General features: G+C 44.0%; 1 protein-coding gene across 4 annotated transcripts in view; it reads right to left on the reverse strand.

The window, feature by feature from the left end:
• Positions 1-1567: 1567 nt before the first annotated feature.
• The window catches only part of FOXN3 (forkhead box N3), a 468588-nt gene continuing 455586 nt past the window's right edge, over positions 1568-14569 (reverse strand). For 3 of the 4 annotated variants that reach the window (XM_025390904.1, XM_025390907.1, XM_025390906.1), the window contains one exon: positions 6414-8370. In XM_025390904.1, coding sequence (XP_025246689.1) covers positions 7809-8370 — 562 coding nt within the window. In that variant the 3' untranslated portion in view covers positions 6414-7808. Of the gene's footprint in view, positions 8371-14569 lie in introns of all 4 variants that reach the window. The other variant, XM_025390905.1, reaches the window with a different exon arrangement.

Genomic DNA, 14569 nt, shown 5'->3' on the forward strand with positions numbered 1-14569 from the left:
AAAAGGGCAGAACACACTTCTGCTGTGCACATGTAGGGCCATTTAATTTGGTGATCTGGAAGTAGGGTAACCAGAACATGAGTTTTTAGCTCATAAACAAAAACCTCCTAGTCATATCAGACTCCTGAAAATGCCCTCATCTGTTCATAACTTTCTAGAAGGATGGTGATTTCTTAGTTCATATTTTCATCAGGCAGGGCAGTCAAAAGGTAAGGAGAAACTGCTTAGGGTCTGCAGTGTCCCTCACTGGCACCCATCCAGACTCAGCGTCAAGCCCAGAAGAGCCTTAACAGTCTCTGGCACCATGGGGAGAAGTTCCCTGCTCTGATAATCCATAGGACTTTGAAGACAGTGTTGCCTGATCAGAATTCTGCAGGTGTGATCATTTTGACAGGGCCCCCTCTGGTATTCTGATCATCCACGTGAGGTCTCTCCTCCAGTCCCCTTGAGAGTCACTTATTGAAAAAGGTTGTTGTAGGTGTTTTAAGGTGGCCCCACCTTATATTTGGCCTCAAGAACTACCCAGTTTGGATTGATTCATCACATTCAGCTCCCAATGACTTTAGCTCTTCCTCCCAATCAAGTCTCCTCGAATATTGATTTATACCCTGGAGGACACATCATAGCTTTGAAAGTGATTCCAACAGTGGGATCAGATATGGCAGCAACAAGGGCCAAACCTACAGGATATAGAGGTGACCACCTTGAGATGTGTAATGGGGAGGAATTTATCCCAGTAGAATTACCAGGACAGATGGGCCTATGACCTTAGAGTGACACCATGACCGCAGGACAGGAGACACAGCCAAGCATCTTGGAGGACAAAGACACCAGTGGATGTGGGGGCCCAGCAGAGGGGTGGTGGCCAAGGCCAGTTCTACACTAAGGTTACTGTTGGTGAGACCTACAGACAGGGCAACAGAAAACAAAACCATCACAAAAGGAACCAGAGAGATGCATGAGAACATCTCTTTCTACTCGTCCACCAGGGTGACTGGTGCTTTGTGATCTATTCCTTGTTCCCACTCCCCTTTCTCCCATCAGCTCCTTGTTGGTTCCTGGGGGATGTGTGTGCACGAGGGTCTGGGGTGGGCACTTCAGTGATGATGTAATAAATCCTGGCAGATGAAGGTCTTGGGGCTAGAAATGTCATCACAAGAAACCCTCAGGATCTGGGATAGGCTGGCAGGCTCCATCCAGTCCTAAAGTACAATTTCAGTTTATTGTTTGACAACTTCCGAACAAAAGGGAAGCTCTGTCTAAACCACAAGTCTTAAGACTCATGATGGGAGGCTGGCCATCCACCAGCTGTCTACACCAGAGCTGGAATTCTCTTGAGATCCTGGGTAAGCCCAGCTTCCGAAAGCGCATTTGTGTTTGCAGAGCAGTGTGTGATTTCCACCCAAATCTACCGCATGTGTGAGGATGGGCACAATAAATGCAGCTGAGAACCCTGAAACCAGACAGTAAAAACTGCACATGCACCTGACTGCAGGTAAGAAACAGAAATGATGTTGCGGCCCAGCATCTGCACAGGGAGACGCGGCACACATAACACTACGTGGTGTTTTTCTTCAATTGATGCAACTCAGTAATTTTTATTGCAACTGGAAGACAATACATCACAGAAACTTTATGGTAGGTCTGGGGAAAAGTGTTATTTACAATAAATGATGAAATAGTTTGTCTTTGGCAATATGATTACATATGAAGAATGCAAAATGCAGGTATGGATGCCTTCCAAGCAACACCATCAAGTCCCTAGAGTTCGGCTGATCGCGCCTGCCTCCACATTGTTTCCTTAGGTTCACAAGAACATAACAGAACATCACGTTCTTTCTCCTTTATGGTTCTCCCTTTCTATTCATGATATTGGCAGTTTCATACAGAAAATACAGAAAAAAAAATTGGCTTTTGAAAAATTATTACTCTTGTAAATTAATTTGGCCGTGTACGTCTATTGGCCAGCCAAGGTCAGACGACCCTAAGCATCAATAGTAAACCTCTTGGTCTTCTGATTGCTTTATCACTTTTTTTTTTTCTGTAAAACAAAACAAAACTCAGAAATGTTACAGAATCAGAGTATTAAAAAATGTACAAGTGTATATGCTTCCCAGACACACATGGATACATTTTTCCTCCACATTTTCACCATGGCAGTATTAAGTAGTGAGTGTGAATGACACAGCATGAAACTGGTTACTGAATCAGCTATGAGCTCAGATGGCCTCAACATACATACTCAAGAAATGTTGCATGTTTAAATAACTGAGAGTGTGCTAAATCTCATCTAAAAAAAAGGAGGAGAGGGGCTGGGGAACTCAGGCCACAGTCATGAAAGGATGAATACAATTTCTAGGTTTAATAGGTTCACCATATCGAAGTCTTTGAGAATCCAATATGGAATATCAATTATTTTGCAAAAGGTAGAGAAGGCAGTTCTCAACTTTTGCAAATGAAATACAGTGGAAAAACACTGTTGTATGTATTCCAAATAAATAGTCTTGATTTCAATGCTAACAAAACAACAGGAAGGGTACTCGTGAGCATCTCACGGTTAAGTCAGAAATGATGGTTCCCACAGGTCTGATTTCAGAAGTACAACAGCAAGATGCAGCACCATAGACACATCGGTTTCGGCTGTTAAAAGATGGATCGTTTTAAAAACTGTGTTTTCCTTCCTTAATTTTTGGTCAGTGAAGCTAGCACTTGTTTGCTGAACTGTGGAAGAACTGCAAGGTCACACACATTATTCATGATAAAGCAGCCGAGCTGACGAGTCTGTGCTTAATTCAAGAATAACCAGTAGGAGAGAGGAAAAACACAAGGAGTTAACCACCATCGCCGGTGCTCTCTCAAAGGAAGAGGGGTTAACAGATGAATTCACAAAGGTAGGCAGACCTATACAGAACACTGAATGCCATGTGTAAATCCTCATGAAACTCCAGAAACAGGAACACCACACAATGTATATACTTTGATTTACACATTCCGTTACAAAGGAAAAAAAAGACACCATTACAACTTTGTAACTGTGTTAACTGCAATATAAACCAAGTCCAGAGTTTGGCAGGTAACTAAAAGAGGGTTATCACTTAGGTTATATAGCAAAAGTGTTGATGTATATTATATATAGTAGTATAAATAATAAAAAAGTATTATTTAAATTAGATCACAGTGCTGCATTATGTGCATAACAGTGTTTGATATAGTATTGGTGGGCTGGGACCTACGACACTAAGGACTTAACTGTCAACACTGGGAAGTCACAATCAAGAGGAAACACAGAGTTCCAATGTTTTCTTTTGGTGGCAAAAAAAAAATTCTGAAGATGAAAGAAAAATACTTCTCTACAGAAACATAAAAATCAATTGCAACATCTGGGCAGCTGTGATCCACCAGAAAGAAACGAGTCCCAACCTGAATTAAAGGGAAAGATAAATCACATGGAATTTAATCCAGTCTCATCTAGAAAAGCTTCCCATTTAGGTCACTTGTACGTAACTCCAATTCCTTCTCCAAGAGCTCTTCCAGGAGAGGCGCACGGCCCCCCACACAGAGTGGAATGAGTGGAACTTGCGTCAGTAGCCCTTGGCCTGGGCAGTCCTGGCGTGGTGCAGGACTCTGAACTGGGCACAGAAGGCGTCCACCTGGTTCTCACTCTACAGAATCCACTGCCTGATACTGTCCCTCAGGCAGGAGCCTCCTTCAACACAACGGCCCCTCCCAGAAGGCTCCTGGTAGTAACTGCTGTGGCCAGCAAGCACTAGACACACTGAATGCCTCTGCAAAACAAAACAAAACTCAACTCCGTTCTTGGGAAAGGCCTCTGGCACATTCCTTCTTAAAAACTCCCAAGATTGAGACCTGCCACAATCGTTCTGGCCATGGTTTTCTCCAACCACCAGTGAAATATGGGTTTGGTTCATTTTAGTTTCAGATAGATGGCTTCACCAAAGAACTCTTGATAGAATACTGATTAGAGAGGGGCAGGGAAGTAGGAGCTTATGGTATATTGTAAGGCTGGGAAATATCTATGATGCAAACCCTTTCCACACAGTACTAGATAAAGATAAAAGACAATTATAATAGGATAAAAATAACTGTCTATGTGTGTATCATTTAAGAAAAAAAGAGTGACTGTCTCTTTTCTCTTAAATGTGTCCGAGGGCCAATAGCAAGTAATCGTAGACATCGTGGCGTTGATGTGTTCACGGTTGGTTTCCAAAGCATCTTTAAATATTGCTATAGTTCCCCGTTTCCCCCTCCCCCCTGCCCCGTGTGAGTATGTGAGATACTGGAATGACACACAAACCGCCACTTCTCCCAGCAGGAGAAATGAAAGCAAAAACACCACACCTCTTAATGGTGTTCAGGCGATCTGTCAGACTAATGGATACATATGCTAGTTTGGAAGCTAAAAGAACACCTGACGTTTGGGAAGGAATTCCAAGACTAAAGTGAATGACACTTAAGCAAAATATTCTTTCACAAATAGGCTTGTGCTTAAATTCTCTACCGCTCTTGGAGGAGGGGATAAGAGAGGGTGCCTCCTGCCCCTTGGCTTGTTAAGGACACGGACAACCTCATTCTGCAATGAATTCACTACAAACAGCCACATACACATTGATACTTCTTGTTTTTGTTCTCAACAATCAAAATGCAAAGTTAAACACAATTGAGCCATTGTTTTGGTTATGCATAATGTGTATGCCTCCAAAAACAGAAGAAAAATAGGAAGAAGTACCCTCACTAAAGGTTCCCCGACAAGTCTTCCGGCAGATCCAACGAAGGGAGACTCAGGAAAATCACACTTAGAAAGCTGCCCGATGAGGTATTTATGCAAAAAGAGTGGTTCTGGAGTTAAGAACACACTTTTATATTTCTCTATTTCTCAGAGAGATCAGAAAAGTAAATCACACACATTGCATTTTATTATTTTCTAAAAGAGGCCTCTGCCCCTTTAGAAAAATGAAAAGAGGGGAGACAGCCCACGGTGGGGATTTTAATTGGAAGAAGTCCCTGGCCAGAAACATTCCTGAATGTTGAACCTCTGCCTTTCAGGAGAGAGGTCTGAATTTTATCATCGGGGGAGTGGGATGAAGGTGGGGCACTGAGCTGGAGGTCTTTAGGCTTGGTCAGGTGACAACACAAATCAAGGTGTCGCTCAGGCTCCATAGCTGTGGATGGCTTTTAGGGTGGCAGATGTCTGGGGAGACGGAGGGAACAGAGCACTGCAAAGATATTTTATTCCCATCTACACCCTGAACAAATATGCTAAAAGTATTCAGCTTCAGGTCATGAATTCGACCTGTTGTAGAGGTGCAGGTTTTTTCAGGTTCTCTCATCAGCAACCCACCGGAAGGTAAGTGTGGGGAATGCACCAGTTAGTTCCCACTGTCCGGGCTGATGGCGCTTCTGACACTACCTGGTCCTGGCAGATGGGCTTGGCTTTGGCCCACAGCAGTCCCTTGTTTAAAAGTTAAGGTCATCTCTGTTCCCTCCCTCTCCTCACGCATCGTATCCTGAGCCACAGTACTGGGTGTCTGTGTTTTAAAGTTTCCCTCCACTTGGATGGAAGATCATATTCTTCTAGAGATTTCTCTTTGGAACCTCCCCCCGCCCCCTCCAAAGAAAATTTCTTAGGCAAAGGTAACAGCAGGAGTTTCTGGGCTGCACGACACTGTCTGGTATCTAAAGTCAGCTCTCACGATCCAGGTGGTCTTAATTCCAGGTTGGTCAGTGTGCTGAAGGTAGCGATGGCCGGCCCCTGCTTCCTACTGCGACATGGCGTTGTGGCGATAGGATGTCTGGGGCTGGCCTTTCCTACCTCGGCATCGCTTCCTCCTTCACGTGAACCCCATCTCGTCCCCTCACCCAATAAGGCCCATTAGCACATTTCCCCTTCTTCTGGCTAATTTGCATAATTATTCACTGCCTTTTTCCTAGAACCAAATCATGGTAATGATTTTCTCAAGTAAGCGTCCCATAATTCTCTTGATTCTATCATACACACTCACTACTAAGTTTGCCCTCAAATTATTGCGTCATGTTAAACATGTACAGACAGAGAGAAAGGACACACTTTCAACAGAGAATCAGAGGGGGTCGGGGCTGAAGTGCACACAAGGCAGTACAGAGTTCAACCATCCAAGCCCTACCAGAGCATGAAGATATTTTTATATTGCAGAGTAAGTTCCCCAACAGTCAGAATTTGTCCCTGAAGAAGGTTAAACCTTAAACACCTGCTTCAAAAAACCAAAACAAAATAACCCGAAAAAAACAAAAACAAAAACAAAAAACAAAAACAAAAAGGAAAGAAAGGAAGCAAAGAAAAAGAAAGAAAAAAGAAGAAAACCAAAAGAACCTCTAAGCCTAAGGGCTTAAAAATCAGAGGCATAGCCTTTTCTCTATTTTCTATATTTATATGAAAATAATTCATGCTTCATGCTAAATACATTATTTACCTTACAAGAACTTTGTTACTTTTGAATAAAAAAAGTTTGTTTTTGTGATTTTTTTTCTTTTTCTTTTTTTTCTTCAAAGGAATCCATGCATTGTGGATCAGAAATTCCTGCTGGCTATACTGGCTGAATGTGGAAATCATTGATTTTTGCAAAGATAAATCCTGACATTAATTGCAAACTCCATTTTGAGGGCAGTATAGGAGTTATTTTATTTTTTGCCATGTTTTACTTTTTTTTTTGTCCATCAGTGTGCCTTTAATCTTAAAAATACACCACAATACTAATGGCAGGTTCCGTAGCTTTCTAGTTTTTTTTTTCACTTGGATCAAATAGTTTTGATAGACAGAAAAAGATCTGTACCATTATTTCCTTTCCTTAACAGCTATTGTAATTTCCTGGACCTGGTTGCTTTTCACTTGGGCAGTTAAGAAGACACAGCTTGTTTTCCACATCAGTGCTCTCTCTCTCCTTGTGTGTGTGTGTGTGTGTGTGTGTGTATGCGTAGTGTGTTGTGGTGTGTGTCTGTGTGTATGTGTGTGTGCACAGGGCCAACCTTCAGGCTTATGGCTTTTGGAACATTTTCTTAATTTAATAGAGAACAGAATTCAGTGATTAGCAACATCACTAAAAATTTACCCCATTTCTTCTCCATGAGTCACTGACGCCCGATGTGCGTGAACAGTCCAACGTCCACCTCGTAAGACGTCATCGGGCTTCAGGGTTCAGAAGCATGGAGGACTGGTGGCCGGCCCTCTGTGCTTGCCGTGTGACAGTTCCAGTGGCTTTCCTGGCACCATCAGATGCCTGGTGCCACAGGCTTGGGTCTGCTCCTAGGGGGACGAGGGGTCCTCCTTCTCCTCAATTGCTTTATGTGCCTCAGTGAACCCAATGGGATGGACAACCTGACTTTTTAAACCTAAGGGTTGGGCCTGAACGATGATTACTTTGCCCACGTGCCTTCTAGGTGCCGAATGTGTGTTCCTGTGGTATTGACGTTGACATCCCTGCGGATTCAGCCACAGGTTTTTGACAAGCTGGAGGAAGCAATGGTAATTTTGGCTTTTTCGGTTTTGTCTTCAGATAATGAAAAGCTTTTGTAAAACAGCTGAGTGTCAATATGAGTTCTATGGCTTCAATCTCCTTTAAAAATAAAATTCTTAAGGGTCCAAAACAAAGAAGGGGGGCAAATTAAAACAAAACAAAAGGAAAAGAAAAGAAAGAAAACCAAACCAAAAACAAGAAAAAAGAAAAAAATCGCTGATATTGCCACAAATCATTCGAAATCTCCTGACATGCTGAAACCAAATGGCCGTAAGTTCAAAACAAATCAGTGACTTGTTTTTAATTTTTTGTGGTTTCCTTTTGCTCTTTCTGCCCCTTTGCCGTCCGATTGGTGATGTTATTCAAACAGGACCTGATCCCTGCTAAGTGCAGGAGTGACCCCGCTGCTTCTTTCATCTCCTCGTCGTCGCTCTCGGGGGGCTTTTCGGTGCGTCTCTTTTTGAGGGGCAGTGTGTCGCTGGGGACCTTCCTGGCCTTGGCGAAGTGCTGGCGCTTCTTGTGCTGGGATGCATACCCGCTGTCCCCCAGAGAATCCTTGGGCTCCTTCTGGCTGTGCTTCCTGTCATCCTCCTCCGTGTCGCTGGGGCTCTCGCGGCTCCGGAAGCTCCCCTCGCTGCCCTCGCTGCCCTCCTGGCTCCCCTTGGTGGCAAACTCATAGTGGTCGTCGGCCGAGGAGGAGGAGGACGAGGAGGAGATGGAGTCGCTGGTGGGCGAGGTGCTCCGGGCGTTGGAGGACTTGGCACTGCTGTAGTTGTGATCCTCCTTGGGGTCTCCGCTGACCACCGGGGAGCCACACGACGGCTCGCTCTCAGTCCGCATCCGGCAGCTGGTGATGCCGTTCCTGCAGAGCGAGGACAGTGGGGAGGGACGGGAGACAAAAAGGGGACACAGTTAGACCTCCTCAGATGGGGGTGCCCAGCAGCCCGCCTGCCTTCAAACATCAGCCCCTCTGCGTTCAATGGAGCCACTTGCAAACTGTGGGGGCAACAGGTGGATCTGCTTTGAAGGCAGGGTCCTAAATCCTGACACCTCAGTCTCCCCTGCTTATCTCCTATAATGGCAGCTTCACTCCATTTGTGTGGCTGAGACGTCAAAACAACACTTCTGAAGTGACAGCGGCGGAGGCTCCATCTCTTACATTAAACCATAAAAATCAAGCTGTGCTTGGTTCGCGTCCCCGCCAACACCGCGGAGTCAGACACCGCCAGACGATGTTGGCTGGTACTTCAGAGAACAAAGTCTGCTCTTGTCTGAAGCTGCTACATTAGGAGGCTTTTGTCAGAAGACTAAACCAGTGTTCAGCAAAGATACCTGCCATGTGGTGACAGCTACTCACTCATGCATTCCCTCCCTCGTTCATGCAATCTACAAATATTCACTGAGCGACTAATAGAAATGCATGACCTTAGGGAGGGTTCTGGGGGAGGGACACGGGGACACGGGGTTGGATGGGATATAGACACTGTCACAGCGATGCTGCAGCCTAACAGAAAGGCAAGTCAGGGTCACGTCACAGACCAGAGAGCAGTAAGCTACGATTTCCCCAACTCAACACCTGCCAGGCGCGCTGCTAAGTCTGCGCAGAGGACCATGTTTAACTCCATAAAGTGAGTATTAGCATCCTTAGTTTACAGTGGCTCCAAGTGAAGCCTGGAGAAGTTCAGTGATTTACTTAAAGTCACACAGCTAATCACATGCAGAGCAGGGACTGGAATCAAAGTCTGACTCTCAAACTTGAGGTCTTAGCTACATCACCAGACCGACCCTCCTTGGTGATTTCCCTATAACAAGGTCCCTGCTACCCATGCCTATCAGGCCTCTGTAGTGCTCATCACACCTCTGATTATTTCTTTGTGTCTTTACATCTGAGCGATGTACTTAACATCCCTTGTCCTTCCTTATCGGGGAAGTGGGAATAGTAACTACACTGTGGGGTTGAGGACACGCATTAATGCCTGCAGGTGTCAGGACCGGGGCTTGGCCTGAGAGCAATGGCTGTGAAGCTTATTCCTGGTTAGGACCCACACTTCTTGTGTCTGGGAGGCAGCTGCCTGTCTGATAGTGCCTGGCACCCAGCCTTCAGAAGGATGAATACTTGCAGGAGAGGAGGGTCACTTGTAGCTGAAGGGGACAAAGGAAGGACACCAGGGAATGTTTTGTGGAAGACAAGGCATCTGATCTAGGACACAAGGGCTGAAGAATTTGACGGGATGAGAACTGTTTTATTGCACCATGCTGGCCCGGTTTCCTGTAAGCTCATCTACCTTGTGATCCATCTCTAAGCCCAACTGTAAGTACTCTTATCCTCCCTCCATAGAGGACACTCCCCACCATCATCATGAACTGTGTGGTGATGATGTCCATGAATGTGTCCCATCAGAGAGCTAGCTCCACGAGACAGGGTGTGGTTACTGCTAGGCCCCCAGTGGCTATCACTGTGTCAGCACGGTGGACACAACAGATAAACTGAGGAAGTGCAGCAGCAGGTGGAATCACGTGGCCGAGAGTATGAAGCTTGGGAAGTGACTGTGGGTCTCCACCACCATGACTCGCTGGGCACACCCTGAGGATATGGCACCAGTAGAAGGGCTGTGGGGTCAGGATCACCAATGAGATAACAGTAGGGACAATCTCTACCCTGGCTTTTCTCCTGTCACCCTCATGGGCCTTGAGGCTCAGGGAGACTTCAGTTGCACCCCACATAGAAAGTGAAAGGGGAAGGGAAAGAGTCCCTAATGAAAAGGGTGCAGTAGGGAGTGAGGCGAAGGAGTTGCTCTCCTTTGGCCCCAGGGCCAGTGGTATTCTGCTAAATTTAGGCTGGGGGAGAGACTTCGTACTCTTGTGTCCACCAGCAAAACGCACGAGGGTCATTATCAAAACTCAGCCTTTGCTAGATGTCCAAGAGCCTCATGATGAACTCCAACACTTACAATGTGTGCATTTGTTCATCGAAGTCCCAGTGAGACCCAGAAGGTTCCCAGCTTGTGTCCTGTGCTCCATGATCCCAGACACATACCACCTCCCCCAAATCCTTACAGACACAGCCTGGCTTGCACACCACACACGCCTGTGTTCATATCCCAGTGCTGCTTATCAGTGACTCTGAGCAGGCTGTTTTACTTCTTGAAGCCTCAGCTTCCTCATCTACCTTGCGGGGCTGTGCGAGGATTAAATGAACTGTCCTGAGCACAGAGCAAGGCTGCTTGTGGTGCCTGATCGTGTTTACTTGCCATCCGATTCCTGCGACTTCCTGCTGCTATGACTTGTTCGCTCTGAGCAGTCTTGTTTTCTCTTTCTATTCTGGATCAGGAGGCGTATGGGAACCCAGCACCAAGTCAGAGGCAATAGGCCGTTCAAGAGGAGTTCCCCCAGGGCTTGCCTGTGAACACAGCCCCTGAGCTTTGGGGTCTGGCCTCCTCCATATCTGTTTTCTGCAGACTTCCTATTTCTTGGCTGTGTCTTGGGTGCATAAAGATGGCTGGGATAAGATTACCTCGAGGTGTTACCAAATATGAGACTTGGTAAATGTAATTAATCATACAGCTAGCTACTAACAGTTATTAAAGCGAATGAAAATGAAAGTCTCGTTGCACGGTCCTCTTGATCTTTGCCATTTCAGGGAACTACTATAAAATACAAAAATAATTCACCCACTGAACTAACATCAAACAGTTTCATAGTAAATCTAAGTATAATTGAAAGAGTAAAGTGGGCTATACTTAGCTTTTAGTAAATGGATTCAGTTCTGAATGCTTCTTTTAAAAAATAACTTGGGGCTTACAACTCACGTCACTACCACAGTGAAGCAGAACGTGATCCCTCTCTGAACACAGACGGGGAGAATCACAAGAGTGAGAAAGAAAGCAAGTGCTCCACAGTGCTGATTCCTGGTGAATCTAGGTGAAGGGTCTGTGCTATTCATTGTGCTTTTCTTTCCCTTCTTTCCTAAGTTTGAACATTTTTTAAATACAAAGTGTTGGGGAGGGGAATACACTAGAACCAAAGCAATGACGTTAAAGGTGAGCCCCACACTATCACAAGAGGAATGGTTTCGAGCCTGGGAATGTTTCTCTCTTTCTTAAATAGGGAGATTAGCAGCATTAAAGAGGGGGATCCAAATGGAAACTTTCTTCTTAAAGAGATCCCATGGATTAAAGGGAGAATAGAAAAGAGAATGATTCCACGGCCCCTGATCTGATGCTGTGTGGGGCAGAGTTTCTGGTACCACCTAGAATCACACTACATGTCAACAAAGTCCAGGACCCAAGTCCCTCTTGGAACACTGGCCTACTTAATCCATTTCACAGAAAAACAGAAGCTCAGCGAGCCTCATGGTTGATGAGTGGGGTGGCTCAGACAATCTCAAAGATGGTTCAAGCAGGAATTCAAAATATCTCCCTGTCACTCCCGAAGAAGGAAGTTTACTGTGATAAAGACAGAAAACAATACATCCACTGACAATATTTCTGGATGAAAACAGGTACACAGACATGACTTCGGGGAGTGAGAATTAAAATATAAATGTCTCTCTTTCTCATTTGATGAAATTAACCTTCCCTGAGATTGTAGCTTGGGATTATGTAATCTGTAAATTACACACAAAACTCAGCAGGAAGTGACAAGCTCCTTCATTTATTAATAACTTGGTGCAACGTTATTCATGATGGAGAAAGGCAGCTGCACTGACTTGGTGTCAAATGCTTCCCGCCGCGGGGATTGCCATTACAGGACAACAAATGCTTAAAAGAAACCAGCCATTCTCAACATGTTGGAAGGTGAATTTCTAACCACTTTCTTAAAAATCATTCATTAAAATGAACATGTGATCCATCCGAAATGCCTGCAATTTTTCAGTTTTAGCTGAATTTAGGTGTAATGATATAGCAATGAGCATAAATTAGCATACATCAGAGCCACCTGATTTTACTGGGCCTCTAAAAGTTTAACGCACGTGGCTCAACAAAACCACGTGCTATTCATCTCAAATAAAACCTGGTACTCATTCTCTTGTCAGATAGTTGGAAAATATCAAACATAAAAAGTGAGAAATCACATTAGTTCAAACCCAGAATGCGCAGGCTTTTAACTAAAAGTCAAGGTGTAGGTTTATGACATGGCCATTTGCCATTTTTTGTTTGTTTGTTTGTTTAACCAGTTAATTAGGGGTTCCACTACAGTATAACGAGCATGTGGCGTCTCCGCCTCTTACCTGGTGCACTAGGAGTCTCTCTGGAACTAATGGCTCTAACTCTAAAGGATATCACGTAGGGTAGTTGTCCTCCCCAGGGATTTACTTGAGGACTCTGATCTTTTGCCAAATGTGAAAAGCAGATGGAATGAATGGGACTGTAGAAGCAGGGGACTGGAGCAAGTCCAAAGCTTCTTTTGAAAACCAACTGCAAGTAGACATGGAAGAGAAGAGATGACCAGAGACTTCCACCTCCAGCCAAGTGGTAGAGAGACATTTGGAAGGTTCTCTTCTGACTATAATACAAAATATCCTAGATCAAGTACAGTAACTTGTTTTAAAGGCATTGCTGAGTTCACTAGAAAATCAGGGATATTCAGAGAACCACACAAACATACACACAAATAAAACATTTAAAAATAATCTGCAACGTGAGCAATCAGGCAACTAGGCAACTAAGAAAGCCAAAGTTTCTCTATAGCAAACGTCTGCCCTCGCAGAAGAACAAGAACCCAAACTCACTCAGCAGGAGGCAGGAGGGGAGCAGCAGGAAGGTGGATGCTGGCTGCTCTCTGGTTACTGTGCACCCTCTAAGGGCGTTCAAGTGGCCTCAGGTATACTGGTCCCCCGGGCTTCCAACCGAGGTTTCAAAAGCAAATCCTTTCTGGAAGAACATACTTTAAACCCAAGCCACAGGGAATTTCCATGGATAAGATTTCAAGAACGTGGGTTCATAATAAAGAAAATAAAAATAAAAACATTAAACACAATGGGAATAAGCCACCATAAGCAAAGAGACAACAGAACAAAGAAATGATAGAATCTGAACAGCAAAGACTACAAATGTTGAAATAATTAGTTACAGAATGTAAAGTTAGTATGTTTAAAGAAATAAAGGAGGAAATTGAAAAATACTAGAAAGGAAGATCAGACTACATTACAAAGCACTAAACAGAACTTCTAGAGATAAAACATATAATCCTTGAAATTAAAAACATCAATGCAAAGTGTGGTGGCTCACACCTGTAATCTCAGCTACTCAAGATGCTAAGGAGGAAGAAGTGCTTGAGCCAGGAGATCAAGCCTAGCCGGGACAACACAGTGAGACCCTGCATCAAAAATAAATTAATTAATCTACATTGAAGGTGGTCCTAAAAAACTCAATGTGGCTGAAGAGAAAAATTAGTGAATTGTTATATGGACCTGAAGATACTACACAAAAGGCAGCAGAAAGAGACAGAGATAGAGAATACGGAAGAAAGGTTGGATGAGACGGAACACAGAAAGAAGAACCAATAGAAATCTAACTGGAGTTCCAGTGAAAAGAAAAAATGGGGAAGATTCAATATTTGAATAGAAAATGGCTAGAATTTTCTAGTTTTGATGACAGTACCAATCTTCAGATTCAGAAAGCCAACACATCCCATGCGGGATAAAGAAAATAAAGCCCATACGTAGACACATCACAGTCAAACTTTAGAGCAGACACAAAAAAGACAAAAAGATTTTAAAGTAGTACAAAGAAAACGTATCGCCTAAAGTACTAATTAGGATAAAACAAGTGAAGCAGAAGAAAGTGGAACAATATTCTCAAGAGAGAAAATAACTGTCAATCTAGAATTTTATATCCAGTAACACTATCTTCTAAGGGTAAGGGCAAAATACATCTTTTCAGGCAAAAATTCAGGGCTTTAACCTCAAATAAACCCTCACTGTAGGAATTTCTTAAGAACATATTTCAGGAAAGAGAAAAATAATCCAAAATGGAAGATCTGAGATGTAAGAAGAAATGATCAGTAAAGAAAATGTAGGCTGGGTGCTGTAGCTCACGTCTGTAATCCCAGCACTTTGG

This window comes from Theropithecus gelada, chromosome 7b (assembly GCF_003255815.1).
Source record: "Theropithecus gelada isolate Dixy chromosome 7b, Tgel_1.0, whole genome shotgun sequence".
NCBI lineage: Eukaryota > Metazoa > Chordata > Mammalia > Primates > Cercopithecidae > Theropithecus > Theropithecus gelada.